The 19124-nt window shown below is 37.8% G+C and overlaps 2 protein-coding genes across 3 annotated transcripts in view; both read left to right on the plus strand.

Moving 5' to 3' along the window:
- Window positions 1-553, plus strand: part of LOC108512899 (nuclear transport factor 2) — a 2720-nt gene extending 2167 nt beyond the window's left edge. The window contains exon 2 of one of the 2 annotated variants that reach the window (XM_017848457.1): window positions 39-553. In XM_017848457.1, the coding sequence (XP_017703946.1) occupies window positions 39-170 (132 nt within the window). In that variant the 3' untranslated portion in view covers window positions 171-553. Of the gene's footprint in view, window positions 1-2 lie in introns of both variants that reach the window. The other variant, XM_017848456.1, reaches the window with a different exon arrangement.
- The window catches only part of LOC108512893 (rab11 family-interacting protein 4-like), a 164755-nt gene that overhangs the window by 93756 nt on the left and 51875 nt on the right, over window positions 1-19124 (plus strand). Inside the window, exon 2 of the mRNA XM_017848445.1 lies at window positions 18296-18540. Within this exon, the coding sequence (XP_017703934.1) occupies window positions 18296-18540 (245 nt within the window). The remainder of the gene's footprint in view (window positions 1-18295; window positions 18541-19124) is intronic.

Genomic DNA, 19124 nt, shown 5'->3' on the forward strand with positions numbered 1-19124 from the left:
ACCATCAGCCCACTCCAGATAGCTGCATCATCAGCATGGTTGTGGGCCAGCTTAAGGCGGATGAAGACCCCATCATGGGGTTCCACCAGATGTTCCTATTAAAGAACATCAACGATGCTTGGGTTTGCACCAATGACATGTTCAGGCTTGCCCTGCACAACTTCGGCTGACCTCCTCTCAACTAGGCACTCATGCTGTTTCCTCCTCCCTCCTCTTCCCAATACTATTCCCACTCCTCCAGATGCTCCAAATATCATGCACAAATGAGCAGGGCCGCGGCGGGAGTGGGCGCAGTGCGCTGCTGCCACCGAGGTGTTGTGCATGATGTTTGGACGCTAGACTAGTTGCATCTGATGGGAGAAATTTGTGTTGTACCAGCGCATGCCTTGGAAAGACTTAAGTAATGCAAAAGGTTGTCCTTTTTTTTTTTAATCTACTGACAAGTTGCTCTAGTAACCCAAAGAAGTGAAGGAGAAAGCAGCTGCCTCACCGCCCAGACATTGATTTGTTCAGATGTTTCAATGCCTCATGATACAATAAAACCACAAAATTTTCTTAACAGTTAAAAAAAAAAAAAAAGTATTCAAATTTTTTATAGCTATTTGGCAGCATTGAATCTAATATTAAAAACTGACCTGTCTCTACAATAAATTTTTAAACAAATTATCTGGGTGTGAAGACTGAGGCAGAAGGATCACTTGAGCCCTACAGTTCGAGGCTGCAGTGAACTATGATCGCACCACTGCCCTCCAGCCTGGGGGATATCTTCATGTAATACTTAAGGATGTGAGACACAATGACAACATTTCTTGCCTGAGGCTGCTGCCTATACTGGATTAAATCTCCTCCTTCTCCTTTCTGTAATCAGACTACAAGCCCTCATTTGCTTCTTATGCTATAATATTTTGATTAGGATCTGAGAGAATGAGTAGAATAGGAGAGAAAATTATACATGAAAAAAATTGCATTTTTTAACCCTTAAAAAAAGTGTAAAGTAGCATTTCATCCATATTATTTTTGCATTTATGCCATTTTCTAAAACTAAAGTAGTTTGGAAGATATTTAGGAGAATTTTATTGCAGTTACTTTGAAATTAAAAAAAAAATCCTCCATGTGCTGAGTGTTTTAAAAATTTTTTGGTAGGTCAGGTGCAGTGCCTCACACCTGTATTCCCACCTCTTTGGGAGGCTGAGAGGATCACTTGAGGCCAGGAGTTCAAGAACAGCCTGGCTAACATAGCAAGACCCCATCTTTACACAGAATTTAAAAAATTAGCTGAATATGTTGGTGAGCCCCCATAATCCTACCTACTTGGGAGGCTGAGGCAGGAGGATCGCTTGAGAAGTTTGAGATTACAGTGAACTATGATCGTACCACTGCATTCCAACCTGGGTGACAGAGGAAGACCCTGTCTCAAAAAAATAGTAATAATAAGTTTAAAAATAAGTAAAATTTTAAAATACAAAATAAAGTTTTAACTTTTAGAGGAGAATATATATATATAAATAAGAAAACCTGGGGAAATTTGCACATGTCACAGTGTCAGCCTCAGGGAAAGGTTTGGGTTTCTCTCCAGGCCAAGATAAGACCCAAGGAGCCAAAATAAACATTGAGAACATCTATTCTCAGTATGAATGCAACAGTCCCTAACTGTGTGAGCAGAGTCGGGAGGTTCAGAGGTCAGACATACAGGTTCAAATGATGTGGGAAGCAAGAAATATTGAGAAGGCTGCTAAATGAGAAAGACAATGAGACCAAGGGACAGAGGATTGAAAAGGCTGGTAGCAGACTCTGTGGATGGGCCACTTCAATTTAAAGAGCCAGGGGTCAAGTACACCTTTGGAGCCTAGCCTAAAACATTGCTTAGACTTGGTTATTCTATTGAGTAGTACTTAATGAAAAATTTAGATTTATCTTCTACCTTTACTCCTTTTCTACAATGGAAAAAATAAACATAATTGTAAGTTTATCGTTCACAGTACACTGTGAATCTTTTATATATTAAATACATGTTGTAATATACATCTTTTTACCCTGGTGAAAAAAATTGGGTGCAATTGTCTTTTTACAATAATGGTGTTATGTGTGTAATTTTCCCATAAAAAGTGTGACCTAGGCCGGGCGCGGTGGCTCACGCCTGTAATCCCAGCACTTTGGGAGGACGAGGTGGGCGGTTCATGAGGTCAGGAGATCGAGACCATCTGGGCTAACACAGTGAAACTCCGTCTCTACTAAAAATACAAAAAATTAGCCGGGCGTGGTGGCGGGCGCCTGTGGTCCCAGCTGCTCCGGAGGCTGAGGCAGGAGAATGGCGTGAACCCGGGAGGCGGAGCTTGCAGTGAGCCGAGATTGCCCCACTGCACTCCAGCCTGGGCGACAGAGCNAAAAAAAGCGTGACCTAAAATGATCTGAAAGAATAACTTTATTCTGGAAGTATTATTCAAATACACTTAGAAATAAATTTTTTAAAAGGGGTTCACTTCCCAAATACTTTTATTGCCCCAAAACCTATGTATTAGGTCTTTTCCAAGTATTCCCTCTTTCTATATCTTTCAGACATGACTACCTTACATAGCGTTTGGATCTGGGGTACATTGCTTAGCTTTAGTGGGATTTTTGGAAGGACATTGATACATTAAGAGCCACTTATTCATTTGTCATACTGACCATTATTGCTAGAATATTCAATTAGTAAGGATTTACTGAGTGCTCGCTGTAAAATTCTACATCTGTCACTGAGATTAACAAAAAGGTGCTCTTTGTTCATTCATTCATCTACCAAGCTGTTTAAGTACCTGCTGTGTACCAAATATGGTGCCAGGAACTTGGGACAGATTTCCTTTTACAAGGCACTGATAGACCCTGTAAAATGAAAATAAGATCTGCTATTGTGAGAATTAAATGAAAAAATATATCTAAAATACTTTGTATAGCCACTGAATGAGTATTTTTCCCCAAGAATGGCAGAGACTGCTTTTGAGAAGCTTTTACAAATCATTGTGAAGATAGGCTGAGTCTTGATTAATACCAAGTGTTAATTTACTGATTTAAAGAAATAATCCAAGGGGGAAATACATTAAAGTATTTTCTGTCACTGCAGTGTCAACAGGAAACATCAAATTAAGAGAGGACCAAAACAGACCAGGTGCGGTGACTGACGCCTGTAATCCCAGCACTTTGGGAGGCCGAGGCAGGCGGATGACCTGAGGTCAAGAGTTTGAGACCAGCCTGGCCATTATGGTGAAACCCTGTCTCTACTAAAAATACAAAAATTAGCAGGGCATAGTGGCAGGTGCCTGTAATTCCAGCTACTAGGGAGGCTGAGGCCGGAGAATCACTTGAACCTGGGAGGCACTCCAGCCTGGGCGACAGAGTAAGACCATCTCAAAAATATAAATAAATAAAATAAAATAAAATAAAGGAGAGGGCAAAAACAATAAAGAGTGAGAATATTAGGAACCAGTCACAAGTAAAAGAACTATAGAATTAAAAGTTGTAAAAAAAAAAAAACATGTAAATATAATACTTGTTTGCAGATGCTGTCTTCTTGAATGCTGGCTTTTAGTCATTCTTGACATTTCACCTGGAAAGGGGAAACTATCATGTCAGTGACTAATCTTAGCTATTCATTATTTCTGTGACTTCTTAGGAAGTTCAGGCCAAACACCAGAAGGAATTAGTATTGCAGTAACTCAAATCTAAGAAGGCAAAGCTGGTGCTTTCTCTAGGAAACATACTTACCCTTCTGCTTGCCCCAGAAGTCCTATAAATCTTTCAACCAAAATGTTTTCATAAGGGGGTGGTGATTTGGACATGAATTTGAATCTGATTTCCTTAATCAAAAAGTGAATATTTTTTATATGTTCCACAAGTAGAAATGAATCCAAAATTAGAAAATCAGCTGCAAAATACTAACAAATTTATAAAATAATAGGATTTTTATGTTCTGAGGAAAAAAAAGCTTCTAGTTTTATATTCCTTATTTACTTAGAATAATAACTGACATTTTTAACAATCTCCTTCCTTAACTGATACTATTGCCTGAAGCTATTTGAAGATATTGTAGACTATTTTATTTTTTCCGATGTTAGAACTTTCTGTGATGAGCAAAACATATTCTATACTTGTGCTGTCCAGTGTGGCTCCTGAGCATCTGAAATGTGGCTGTTGATCTGGTACAACTGAAGAACTGAATTTTTAATTATATTTCATTTTAATTAATTTAAATGTAAACTTAAACAGCTATCTGTGACTAGTGGCTGCCATACTGAACAGTACAGTTCAAGACTACAAATACTAATTCACAGGGTTAAAATAGATTTCAAAATAAATTGAAATACGTTTCAAAATAGACAATATTGAGGAAGTTGCTTATTGGAAATCCTAGTTTTACAAAAAGTTTACACAGGTATATTGCGTGATGCTGAGTTTTGGGATACAATTGAACCCGTCACCCAGATAGTGAACATAGTACCCAATAATTTTTGAACCTTTGATCCCCTTCCTCCCTCTCCCATGTAGTAGCTCCCAAGTGTCTATTGTTGCCATCTTTATGTCCATGTGTACCCAATGTTTAGCTCCCACTTATAATTGAGAACATGTAGTATTTGGTTTTCTGTTCTTGCGTTAATTCACTTAGGTTAATGGCCTCTGGCTACATTCATGTTGCTGCGAAGGACATGATTTCATTCTGTTTTATGGCTGCATGGTATTCCATGGTGTATATGTACATTTTCTTTATCCAATCCATCACTGATGAGTACCTAGGTTGATTCTATGTCTTTGCTATTGTGAATAGTACTGTGATTAGCATACAAGTACACGTGTCTTTTTGGTAAAATGATTTCTATTCCTTTGGGTATATACCCAGTAATAGGATTGCTGGGTCGAATAGTTCCATGTTTAGTTCTTTGAGAAATCTCCAAACTGCTTTCCACAGTGTCTGAACTAATTTACATTCCCACCAACAGTGCACAAGCATTCCCCTTTCTCCACAGCTTCACTGACAAATGTTATTTTTTGACTTTTTAATAATAACCATTCTGACTAATGTGAGATGATACCTCACTGTGGTTTTGGTTTGCATTTCTCTGATGATTAGTGATGTTGATCATTTTCCATGTTTTTTTGGCCACTTGCATGTCTTCTTTTGAGAAGTGTCTGTTCATGTCCTTTGCCCACTATGTAATGAAGTTATTTGTTTTTTGCTTACTGATTTAAGCTCCTTAAATGGATTTTAGACCATTGGTGGATGCATAGTTTGTGAATATTTTCTCCCATTCTGTAGGCTCTCTATTTACTCAGTTGATAGTTCATTTTGCTGTGCAGCAGCTCTTTTGTTTAATTAGGTCCGATTTGTCAAATTTTATTTTTGTTGCAATTGCTTTTGAGGACTTAATCATATATTCTTTTCCAAGGCCAATGTGCAGAACGGTATTTCCTAGGTTTTCTACTAGGATTTGTATAGTTTTGGGCCTTAAGTCTTTAATCCATCTTGAGTTAATTTTTGCATATGGTGATAAGTGAGGGGCCAATTTTATTCTACTTATAGCTAGCCAGTTATCTCAACACCATTTATTGAACAGGGAGTCCTTTCTCCATTAAAAAAGCTTATATTTCAATATTCCATTAGGCTTGACATTTCAAAAAGAAACTTTATAATATAAATTAGGTGACTTAAAATGTTTATTCTTTCCTTCAATCTTGATTTTTGTTTTGTCTTTCCTATTTTTCTGTATTTTTTTCAATTTGGTAACCACAACCAAAAGCATTTTTTCAGATATGGGAATTAGACCAATAGTTTCATCATTTCTAGCAGAATGTTTTATTAGAAACACAGAGTGACAGAGACAGAGAATGAATGCATGGGCTCAACTTTATGCCAGTGTAGGATGTTAATTACTTTGGCAGACTTGGTGAGTGCTTTAAGACAGTGGAAGGAGCCAAGATGAATTCAGTTAATTCTTTCAGATGCATATCATAGGGCATTTTGTTTGTTTAGGTAATGTTGGAATTGATTTTCCCTTTCCTTCATGGCTCTTCATGTTATTATCACATGTATTTCCAGACTACAGCTGACTTTTTTTAAATTAAAAACTGAATTTTAAAAGGAGCTGAGGTGCATTTATCCATAGTAGTGTCTCTCTGGTTTCCCTTTTTAACATTAAAACTCCATTTTAAATTGTAGAATATAATTATTATGCCCCTAAAGAAAGTTATCTGTTGATTCACTGAAGACTATATCTGCCAGGTTGCCTTCTTCTTTTGTAAAATTTCAATTAAGCAGAATATTTGGAATCATGGGCTTCTGGATGATCAAAAGCAAATGAAAAAATTACTATTCATTTATTATTTGTTTACCAAGTACCTATTATATGTCAGGTATCATTCTTGGTATTAGGAATGCAACAGTGAAGAAAATAGACAAAATTCTCCATCCTTGCGGAGCTTAAATTCCAGAGGAATCCTTTTGTTTTCTTACTTCTATAGAGGATTTTTTCAAAATAATCTATTTTATTTTATCTTGCAAGTACATAAATGACCACAATATGGTTTGTCACCCAGGGTGGAGTGCAGAGGCACGATCTCAACTCACTGCAGCCTCCGCCTCCCATGTTCAAGCGAGTCCACTGCCTCAGCCTCCCGAGTAGCTGGGGTTGCAGGTGTGTGTCACCACATCTGACTTTTTTTTTTTTTGTATTATTGGTAGAGATGAGGTTTCACCATGTTGGCCAGGCGGGTCTCGAATTCTGGCCTCAAATGATCTGCCCACCTTGGGCTCCCAAAGTGCTGCGATTATAGGCATGAGCCACTGCGCCTGGCCCGGTTTTTTTTTGTTGTTGTTGGTTGGTTTTTGAGACAGAGTCTCATTCTTTCGCCCAGGTTGGAGTGCAATGGCACAATGATGGCTCACTGCAGCTTCCACCTCCCGGGCTCAAATGATCCTCTCACCTCAGCCTCCCAAGTAGCCGGGACTACAGGCCTGTGACACCATACCCAGCTAATTTTTGTATTTTTTGTGGAGATGGGGTCTTGCTATGTTGCCCAGGCAGGTGTCAAACTTCTGAGCCCAAGCAATCCTCCTGCCTCGGCCTCCCAAAGTGCTGGGATAACAGGCCTGAGCCACTGCACCCAGCCTTGTTTGTTTTTGATCACTAAGACTCCTGAGTGTCCTGAAAACCCTCATTCCTTAGGATTGTTGGTATAGAACAGAAGTTCTCTGAACTACTTAGGAAGCCTTTTAACAAATACTTAACAAACTCCTCTCCCATTTCCCAGTCCCTCACCCCCACCATTCTGATTTAGTTGCATGGGCCGTGGGGCATAAGCATCAAAATGTTTTAATTAATCACCCCAGGCAATTATGATGAGTTGAGCATCATAATTAATATCTATTTATATAGAAAGTTTAGATTACTGACTTGAAGGGTATGGAGCCCAGCATACGTAAACCACAAAGTATCTGAGACAGGTCTCAATCAATTTAGAAGTTTATTTTGCAAAGGTTAAGGGTGCATGGATTTTGAAGGCTTCAGTATTTAAAGGGGAACAGCAGCCTGGGGGGAAAGAGGGAGGGTATGGTCACCTTACTGAATCCATATATTGCAAGAGAAAAGGAGCAGGTAGAGGAATAGTCAATTATGTATATACCTGATGCTCAGTAAATCGGCACTTTAAGATAAGGTGAACATAGAGTAGCTATCTGTGGAGATATTTAACTTTTTATCTGTAGCTATCTGCTTAGGATCAAAAGGAAAGGCAGCTTCTTGCATGACTCTGCTTTCAGCTTAACTTTTTTTTCTTTTGGCTTACTGAAATTAGGGTCCCAAGTTTTTATTTTCCTTTCATACATATATACTAGAAGATATTTAAAAACTGAATGATATCAACTTGTTTTGTTTTAATTTGTGATTACAAACTCAAGTGTGCAAAAAGTACAGGAGAAATGGCATTAAAGTTTTTCATGATTTAGGATCTCTTTTCACCTCTTTGACCTCAAGTCTAACATTATATTTACCCACATATTCATTTATTTGTTATGCATATATTTAGCACTTACTGTATACCAGATATAAGAGACTCAAAGATAGCGAACAAAGAATGAAGTTTGTCCTCTAGGAATTTACAGCCTAGTACAGATATGCAAGCTTTTTCTGTGAAGGGTCATATAGTATTTATTTTTGGTTTTGTGGGTCATATGGTCTCTGTTACAATGATTCAACTCTGCTATTATAGCAAAAAAGTAGTCATAGACATTACATAGATAAATGGGCATGCTGTGTTCCAATAAACTAGATTTACAGAAACAGGAAATGATCTGGATTTGGCTGCAGGTGTTACTTGCCAACCTCTGGTTTACTAGAAGTGAGATAAAATAACTCAGTCATTACTATAGAGTGGGGTAAGTGATCGAAGCTTGTGCAAGTACTTTGATAAGAAAATGAAGGGCTATCAAATTAGACTGGGAGTTATGTGAGATACAGAATATTTCTGAAGGAGATGCTGTTCAAGTGACTTATGAAACATGCACTGGAGTTTGAAGAAAGGGAAAGAGAAGGATGTTCTGAGCAGAGGGACAAATATGTGCAAAGCATACGCATGTAAAATAACAGTGCCTCTTATAGAAACTAAAAGAAATTTGGGGGCTGGAATGAAGGCTACCTACTTCAGCAAGAAGATGAGACTAGAGAGGCAGACCCAGCTATATTCTGATGGGCCTTGGCTATGAAGTGAGAAACTTAGGTATGAAGCTAAAAGTCTTGTAAGGAGCAAATAACGGATTTTAAGCAGGAAAGAGTAACAGATAGAATTTGTTGGCTGCCCATTGGAAAGAGTGAGACCAGTTAGGAGACCAATGCAATAAACTAGGTGGAAAGTGATGAGAGAGGTCGGGATGATCAGGATGGAATGGATGTGAGAGCTATTTAGACAATAAAAGCTCTAGTTCTTGGTGACTGAGTATGGGGATAACCAAGAAGGAAACATCCTAGATAACTTCTAGATTTCCAGCATGGGTGACTGGAAGGTGTAATTTATGTAGATAGATGGAGAAAATTTGGGAAAGGGTACAAGATGATGAATTAAGCACAGTACTTTGAGTTCAAGATAAATATATGACAATCAATTGTATCTACCCAGTAGAAAGTGGATTGCTACTTCATTGAAGGTAGAGATTTGGTAGTCAGCCATACATAGTGGTAGGTTAAAGCCACAGATTTAGATTAGATTATCTGCAGAGAGTTTATAGAGTGAAAAAACAGAGGGCCAAGGATATGACTCTAAGATAGCATGTATTTAAGGATAAGAATTCTGATATGGAGCTTTCTTACAGAGATGGGAGAAACCAGAAGACAGAGTTTAACAGACTGAAGGAAGAGTTTCAAGAAGGCAGCAGTCAGCATTAAGCACTGAAGAGAAAGCAAGAAATGTGTCTTTGGGATTATGTGTTATGAATGTCTTTGCAGAAAAGAAAATGAGGACATAGGGACTACTCTCTATGTAGGAAATTAGACCTACCCTCTCTAGAAACATAGCCAAAGCATGAGCAGCTCAGACACTGCTGGTGGGACTATAAATTTGATGTTTCTCGAAGGACGTTCAGAAAACTGTATTGAGAGATTGGACCTTTTAACAATAAGTAATTCCACTCCTAGAAAATCATACCAGGTTTAAAATAATCAGATGCTCTCTAGTCTGTAAGGATGAACAAAAGTTCCAAAATGACATTTTGGATCATCTAATTTGATTAACTCCAAGGGTCATGTCCTATAAATGCTTATTGATATGAATGACATTATTTTAAACATTTTCCCCTCCAACTATAGGCTCAGACCAAACTTGTTTTGAAACAGCTTTATATATATGTTAGATTTTTAAATTAAGAGACATTTTAAATATTGAAAGTTAGAGTATGTAATTAACACATACGTAGCATACCCAGATTGCAGAGAAGTTATTATATTTGTCCACAGCTTTTAAAAACAACATTACAAATGCATGTCAAGCCCCCTTTGTGCCTTTCCCTAATCCTGTTCTTCTCCCTTTCTCACCTCTTTATAGTTGAGATTTATGCTTCTTGACCTTGTTTTTATTACTTGCCTATGTGTAAATCTATACCAGTTTATAGCATTGTTTTATATATTTTTAAACTTTAGATTAATACTGTCATATTGTTTATGTTCTTCTTCAACTTTATGTCTTTACTCACTACTGGTTTTGAGATTTTTTTATGATGATACATTGTAGATGCATTTCTTTCAAACCTCCATTCTATTGTATTTCATTTTGTGATGCCACTTCAATTTATATATGTGTGTATTTTCTGTTGATAGGCATCTGGACTAGTTATTTAACATCTCTGTTCCTCAATTTCCTCACTTATAAAGTGGAGATAATAATGGTACCAACCTCATGGGGTGGTGGTGAGCATTCAATTAATTAATATATATAAAGCACTAGCTCAAGCCCTGGCATACAATAAACATTCAGTGTGTATTAGCTATTATTATAAATATGACTATTAATATTATTGTTAACCTCTTCCCAATTCTTTGCTGTTACAGATTTTGTGCATGTCTCCTCTATTTATGCATAAATTTCTTGAGCACATGTAACTAAAATTTGAATTTCTGGTTGAAGGGTATGCTTGAATCTATTTTTTTTTTTAGATGTTGCTGAAGTCCTCTCTTAAAGAGGTGGTATCAGCTTTTCTTCCACCGATACCATGTGAAAGTTTCTGTTTCCTTGTCAGCACTTGGTATTGTAAGACTAACGTTTTTGGCAATCCATCACATATTATAATGGCATCCAATTTCTAAAATTTACGTTTTCCTTATGCTTAGTGAGGTTAGGAATCTTTTTATATCTTCATTGGCCATTCAGGTTTTCTTTTCTGTTGACTGTTCACATCATTTGCCCATTTTCTTACTTTTCTTTATTTTAAAGACGGAGTCTCACTTTGTTGCCCAGGCTGGAGTGCAGTTGCTATTCACAGGCAATTGTAACTCACTGTGGCCTTGAACTCCTGGCCTCAAGGCATCCTCCCTTCTCATTCTCCCAAGTAGCTGGGATTACAGGCACATGCCACAATGCCTAGCATTGCCCATTTTTCTATTGGGTTGTTATCTTTTCCTTATTGCATTGTGGAATTCTTTATCTAAATACAATCTTTGTCATATCTCAAATTACATTACTAATCTATTTGGTTTTTTAAAATTTGAAAACATTACTTTAATAAAAACTATTCACGCATATGGGAAACAACAAAATAAAATGGTACAGAAGAGTTTGTGACAAAACACAACCCTCCTGCCCTACCTCCCTCTCCACACCCATGCCCACTCCCCAGAGGCACAGAATTGGTACCGTTTGTGCTTCTAGTTCTCCTGATCATTTCTTCCATAACATGGAAAAATATGCTAATACTTCTGTATCCTGATTACCAGCTTTTTTTTTTTTCCAGAGACAAGGTCTCGCTGTGTCATCTAGGCTGAAGTGCAGTAGTACAATCATAGCTCACTGCAGCCTCCAAACTCCTGGACTCAAGTGACCTTCCTGCCTTAGCCATCCAAGTAGCTGGGACTTCAGGTGTGCATCACCATGCCTGGCTAATTTTTTCAATTTTTTTTGGTAAAGATTGATGTCTCGGTTTGTTGCCCAAGCTAGTTTCGAATTCCTAGCTTCAAGTGATCCTCCTGCCTTGGCCTTCAAAAGTGCCGGGATTACAGGCATGAGCCACTATGCCTGACCCTGATTACCAACTTTGGACAATATCTCTTTTTCCATGCTAGGAAAAGGAAGCACAGCCACTTCTCATTCTCACAATTCATCACACTGGCTGGTTATAAACCTAGAACCTTCAGTGTTTCAGTACCACCCAGCAGCTCCCCTGCTGCATATTCTAGGCAAGGGTTTCTAGTGCCTGTATCATCCGTCATCATGCTCCCATCTCTTTTGTGTCTCTCTGAAATTTGTTGAAATTTCCTATATTTAATAACCTCTTCTCCTTTTTTCTTAAATATGGTTTTGTTTGCTTATATGCTTATTGTTTTGTACTTCACCCTAATTATTTCATAAGAAGCAATAACGAAAGAAAGGCAAATGCATTTATTCCGTTCAACAGCTGTACACAGAAATTACCAGCTATAGCCCAGCCATCTGTTACTTTTTATGACCTAATTGTAATTTTTCACACTTTGAATATCTGTAGAACTGAAATTAGAGACTTCTAAATTACATTTTTGTGTGACTCAAATTAGCTGTTATTATTTATAATAGTATATATTTATATTATTATTTATACTGTTATTTATATGATTATTATTATTTATAATAATAGCTAATACACACTGAAATAAGTTTTAGATGTTTTGCAGTCTTTTATGAGCAACTATTTCTGGACTACCTACTAGGTCCGGGGGTCTCTGTTAGTTGAGAATTTTGAACAAAAGCATGTAACCTATTACTTAAACTGCCTCTGTATAGCCCTCATTCCAACGGGGTTTGGGATTTATTATCATTGTGGAGAAGAATAGTGTTTTTCTCTGCCCCTGAGCCTGAGAGACCAAAGCTTATCTTTCCCATTATACATCCCCAAGGTTAGGCTGTGAATTTACTTGAATGACAAATAGTTTTATTGAATTTTCACTTCATACTCAATTTCTTTATAAGTTAAAGGAAGAATAGCCAAGAGAGAGAAAAAAAGACTTTTATATATAGAAAATAATAGCTGTGCATTGTGAAACCATGCAGTTTTGAGTGAGAAGCATCAATCTTCTGAAATGACTGAAGTCATTTTAGTTCTGCTGTCTGGTGATTGGTGTTAGACTCTAAGAGCTAAATATTGCCTGACTTGGCCAGTTCCTCTGATACAAACTGAGGTCTGTTTCCTTCTCATGTTATGATGATATCATCTGAAGATAAGATATATATGCATGAATATGAATATGAAACACCTTTTAAATCACTTGTAACAGTAATGACTTAGAGGAAAAAATGTTCAGTACAATTTTGTGTAATTCACCAGATATTCACTGTGGTTATTGCTAGGTAAAGGGATTGCATGTAATCTGTATTTTCTTCCTGCTTGTCTACATTTTCTACAATGAATGTGTGTTTTCTGAAATAATATACAAAAGTTTTATTTTTTTTTTTTTCAAGGCAGGACACTTACATGATGTTGTTGCTACTGAGATAGTTCTATGCTGGACTAACTTAGTTTTGGACAGTCTCAATTTAGTATCTCTTCCTCTGAAAAACTTTCCTTGCCTAGGGCAGAGAAATGTCCTGCTGTTCTGTCACTAAGGCTACGGGGTTATTAGTGTTTTTTGGAGGCCATTGGTCATTCATACTTACTGAGCATCCCGTGTGCCGCATTCTGTGGGAAAATACAAAGACAGGTATATGTGTGAAAATATCCAAAGTGAGGACCCTCTTTAAAAGAAAGATCATTTTCAACTTCTGAGAGTTTATGTATCAATCCATCAAAACAAATGTGATGGGGTCTGCTGTGCATGGGGTGGTGTGCTAGGTGCTGCACACATCTCAAAGGGGATTGATGTGGCACCAATACTGGCTGCCAGGAGCTCATGGTCATATTGGGAAGATAAGGATTGAATATGTGAAAACAATTTTTAAAAAGAGAGAGAGAAAGAAATCAAAGTACGATCCAAAAGCTGTCACAAAACTGTAAATAATCACCAAATGACTGGTGCAGGTACTAAATGTTATCAGAAGGAAGAGACCACCATGGGCCTGAGCAGACTACCAGGACTGCATGGAAGTGGAAGGTACTGAGTTGAAATTGGAAGCTAGAAGGCATCTTTAGGCCTGTGTGTTCAGAATCCTAGAATTTTATTTCTGCCATGTTCTTTGGTCAAAGCCAGTCTCAAGGCCAGCCCAGATTCAAGGGCAGGGAAATAGCCTCCACCTATTGATGGGAGGAATGGCAAAGGCATGCTATAAAGAGGTATAGTCACATGGAACTGTATGTCATTGAAGGCCATTTGTAACAACATGGCAAGGTGGCTTATGGAAATACCGTGTAATTCAAGTTCTCCAGACTTAGCTCTTGATATAAAGGAGAGCTTTTATAATTTTCTTCCTCTGCTGTAACTTTGTTTTCTCATCTTGTTGATAACAAAATGTAACTTTATATTCTCATTCATATGTAACATAGAAGGATAACACATATATAGATGAATGTAATTTTCTGGTTTGATATAAAAGCGTTGTTACTTCATGACCTTTAATAATCAAGCTGCTAATGTTAGTTCTGTCCCTAATTGTTTTCTCATGCCAAAATGTACCTGTTATTAACCTCCAAGATGCTAGATGATAGCATGGAAAGGGTAAGAGCTCTAGAATCAGACCAGTTTGGTTTAGATTCCAGGCTGTGCCACATATTGTCTCTGTGACTCTTTCAGCTGTCATATCGTAATCTGTAAAATGGGGACATGTTAGTCTATTCTTGTGTAGCTGTAAAGAAATACCTGAGGCTGGGTAATTTATAAGAAAAAAATGTTTATTTTGGCTCACTGTTCTGCAAGCTGTATAGGAAGTGTGATGTTGGCATCTGCTTCTGGTGAAGGCCTCAAGAAGCTTCCAATCATGGCGGAAGGCAAAGGGGAACCAGCATGTCACATAGCAAGAGAGGGAACAAGGTCGGGGAGGAGGTGTCAGGCCTCTTTAAACAACCAGCTGATGTGTGAACTAACAGGGAGAGAACTCACTCATCATCAAGTAGATGGTGCTAAATCATTGATGAGGGATTAACCCCCATGACCCAAACACTTCCTACCAGGCCCACCTCCAACATTGTAGATTACATTTCAACATGGAATTTGGAGAGGATGAACATCCAAACCATATCAGGGGATAATTGTAATTCCCCTGCAGGCTTGTTAGTTATTATTGTTAATTTTGTATTTCTATACTAAAAGAATTTAGCTTGAATTTAGTTTTGAAAAACTAGTACTTCTATTTAAAACTTACAATTTGACTTAATTTGGCAGAGTGCAATGTATTTTGGCTTTGATCTTTTATATCAGCCTCTCAACAGCCTACACGTTTAAAATTAAAATTCAGTGTTACACATTCTATTCTGAGTTGGTATTTCTAGACCACAGTTACTTCTTTGCAGCTGTTCCTTGTAGAATGTGGCTTCTCAAGCCTGGACAGAGCTGAGTTTCTCACCAGGGTGCCCAATATATGTAAGTGGGCTGCCAGCAGGGAGGAAGGGTGGGCCTCTGTGGACAGATTGTACCACTTAGTGAGGTAGTCAGTTCCGTTCAGTATTCTTTTCCCCTGAGCAGATCACAATTCATTATTAAAGCCCTAATCATGCAACTGGGGTATTATGAAAGATCTATGATCAACAATTATAAAACAATCATAATAATGGCTACTGTTTATTGAGTACTTAGTATATGCCAGAAACTATGTTAAGTGCTTTCTATGTATTATCTCATTTATTTTCAGAGCAACCCTATGAGGTAGGTACCACTACTATCCCCATTTTAAAACCTACAATGACATATCAATTTATGAAAGTAGTATAATACACTGTGAAAATGAAAATACACAGACAGGAAAATGAATACACCATATTTTTCCAATCAGAGAATATTAATGTTAACATTACATGAACTTCTGGAATTTAGAAAACCTCTTTATTTCTTGCTAAGCCTAAATTTAAGGCTATTTTCTAAATATCTAAGAAAGAAATTCTTATTTTAGAAAGTATAATCTGAACCCTGAACTCAGAGTAAAAGCAGGATCCTTTCTTTCTGTTTGTATTCCTACTTTAGCAATCCTAATCATCTCTAACTCTTGGATGAATCTGGCTGAATATCAGGTAGGTCTTATACAGAGAAGGGCAAAAAGATAAGCATATGAAAACATTACTTTAAAACCAAACAAACATTTTTACAGTGTATTGATTAGCTACTGATGGGAGAAAAATCACAAAATCTGAGCTTAAGAATGAACTTTAATTTGCATGAACAATAAGAACTTACTCTTGATCACACATTTTGGGGTCAGCTGGAATGACTTTTCTTAAGCTATGAGTCTTCAGGTAGACTGGGGTGGCTTATTTTGAGGCCCAGGCTAGATACAGGGGTAATGGCTACCATGTATGTTTTTCTCATAATGATGACTAAAGCAAAAGGGGACAAGCTCAACAGTATAGGCACTTGTCCAGTAATATCCGAAGGGCCAAAGCAAGTTAGATGTGAAGCCTGATGTTAAGGGATGGGAAAGGACACACCTACCATGAATGTCCTTGGCCCTGAGACCAAGGCAAGGATATACATGTATAACACTGCTGTGTCATAATGAAAGGTTAGGACTAATATTAATAATTTAACCTACCACACCCACTTCCATGTATATATTTATTCCTATCCTCATCCATCTACTTTACAAATATATGTGTGTATATATATGTATGTGTATATGTGTGTGTGTGTATACACAGATGCAGAGGCATATATATATATATGATATACATATGGACACAGACACACATGTACACAGAAGATAAAACATGTAGCTATGTGTAAAAGTTCTTTATAAAACATGAAAATGGGATAGCATATGGAAGCAGGGTGATGAGTCTGTTACATTTATTGAAAAACACCATAAAGAGCAAGTATAAAAGCATTTTGGGGACAAGACTAACCTAAATTTGATGATAACTCGGACCCTGGAAACTTGGGGAAGGGGACAAGGGCAAAGGTAGGAGAGGGGCGTGCCGGGCACAGAATTAGGGGTAAGGAGGAGTGAATGAGAAGATATTAAAAATGCCCACAATTTTGTGAGCCTAGGGAATTTGAGAGAGACCATAGAGACATTGACCGGGAAACAGAATTTGTGAAGGGTGACTTGAAGAGTGGTCTTAGCATGGTTAAGTCAGCAAACATCAAACTGGTTATGTTCTCCAGATAACTGAACTTTGGTAGTATGTTGAGACAGGCGCACTAATTAGCTTTGTTTGTGACCATGAACAAATTTCTAATGTATCTTCCAGCACTTAAATTCTACAGTCCTTTGACCTTTGTTGAGACCTGCAGTTGGAGGAATATGAACAAAATAGTTGCTAAAGGAGGTTAGGTAGAGAGAAAAGAATAAGACTTGTATGTCAGGGATCAAACTGATGTCCTCCACATAAATGTTCTTGATCAGCATAGGGTTATTGTTCTTGTTATTCTTTTTGAAATTTTTTTTTATTTTTCTTTTTTAACATTGGAGACTCTATAGGCTGTATACACTTCTCTAGTCCAGCCACAGACCCCACCAAGCCCTCTTATCTTAGATCTACCCACTTCACACATTCACATTAAATCTAGTCCTGGAAGACACTGAGATTTTCATCCCTGCCCTTAGTCTTAGGGCTTACTGATTGCTTGTGGGAAGGTGGAAAACACTCAAAAGCAGGAAAAACCAAAGGTAGCTAAGCATTGAACCATGAAAGTCAAGATTAAATGATGTTTTAAACAAGTACTAAAGTTACCAGATTGGTCCAGAAAGCTGAAAATCAAGCTTGTTAAAATCTCTGTTGGTTCTTTTATAACTTGACTAGATTTTGGACTCTGCCAAGAATAGAAATAATGTCTGTTATACGTTCTGAAGCTTTATCTTACAGTGAGATTACAATGCTACACTCTTCAGGTGTAAAGAAAGAACTTTACAATCCTCAATTTCAAAACAAAGAAAGGGAGAGAAGGGTGTGGAAACAGGAAGAAAAAGAGAACAAAGGATTAAAAGTTGCCTCACCATTCCAAATAATAGAGTTTTTGTTTAGAATAACCCAGATGAAACATGTTTTCTTTCATACACTTACCACTTACCACTTTTCTAGAAGCAATGAGAAAGTTGAAAATACATCTAGTATGTGAATAAGAAATACTTTTTTTTTTGAGATGGAGTCTCACTCTGTCACCCAGGCTGGAGTGCAGTGGCGCGATCTCGGCTCACTGCAAGCTCCGCCTCCCGGGTTCACGCCATTCTCCTGCCTCAGCCTCCCGAGTAGCTGGAACTACAGGCACCTGCTACCTCGCCCGGCTCATTTTTTTGTATTTTTAGTAGAGACGGGGTTTCACTGTGTTAGCCAGGATGGTCTCGATCTCCTGACCTTGTGATCTGCCAGCCTCGGCCTCCCAACGTGCTGGGATTACAGGCATGAGCCACCATGCCTGGCTCGAGAAATACCTTTTTTCTCTTTTTTTCATTAACCAGTTTTTCTAGCTTAAATGTCACTCATAACACATTTTCTTCTATTCAACCCCTTCTGCAGAAATGACTTGCTAATGGTTTGTCGCCAGTTGAATATGGAAGAGTCTGTGGCTGAGATCATGACCCAGTTGGGAGCAGATGAAAATGGGAAGATTTCCTTTCAGGATTTCACAAGATGCCGCATGCAGCTCGTTCGAGAAATTAGGAAGGAGGAAGTAGATCTTTCTGCAAAGTCAGACAACTCCTGTACAAAGAAGCTGAGGGATAGAATTGCTTCCTGGCCCACGAGCAGTGACAACAGTTTGGGTAGGTATAACCAGGTGGCAGTTTTATGGCACTCCACTGGCCTTGCCTGTGATCTCTCTAAATGAGAGTAGCCTCCCCAACCTGGGGCCAGCTCATACTGAGGCTGTCTTCCTGGCCACACTTTCCCTGGGGGAGTGCTCGCTGTTTCCCCCAGTTCTGTCTGATGGCTTCACACTTCCCGGCTCACTGCTTTCTTTATTTTGCTTTTTCCATTTCCCAAGTTTAATAATGCATTCAAGTAGCTATTATGGAAGAAGGGCAAATGCATAAGACAGTAACTGCATCAGCAGACCTCAGAAACTCTTTGGGGAAGAAGTTTCAAGGTTACATGCAGAGGCTTTTAAAAGCAATTTTTTAAATTTAATGTTAAAATTGTTTTCTATAAAGATAGTTTTTCTGTTCATAAGTTTATATTTGTTACTGGTGCAAGATAAGCAGTCACAAAGAAAGTTCTTAATACTGTTGATAATTATTGAAATTGGGTGATGGGAACATGGGGTTTCTTGTATTTATTTTTGAATACTCAGTTATACATATTTTTTAGTATATTCGAGATTTTACATAATAAAAGTTAAAAGGAAAGA

Source organism: Rhinopithecus bieti, unplaced genomic scaffold, assembly GCF_001698545.2.
Source record: "Rhinopithecus bieti isolate Rb0 unplaced genomic scaffold, ASM169854v2 scaffold_31072, whole genome shotgun sequence".
NCBI lineage: Eukaryota > Metazoa > Chordata > Mammalia > Primates > Cercopithecidae > Rhinopithecus > Rhinopithecus bieti.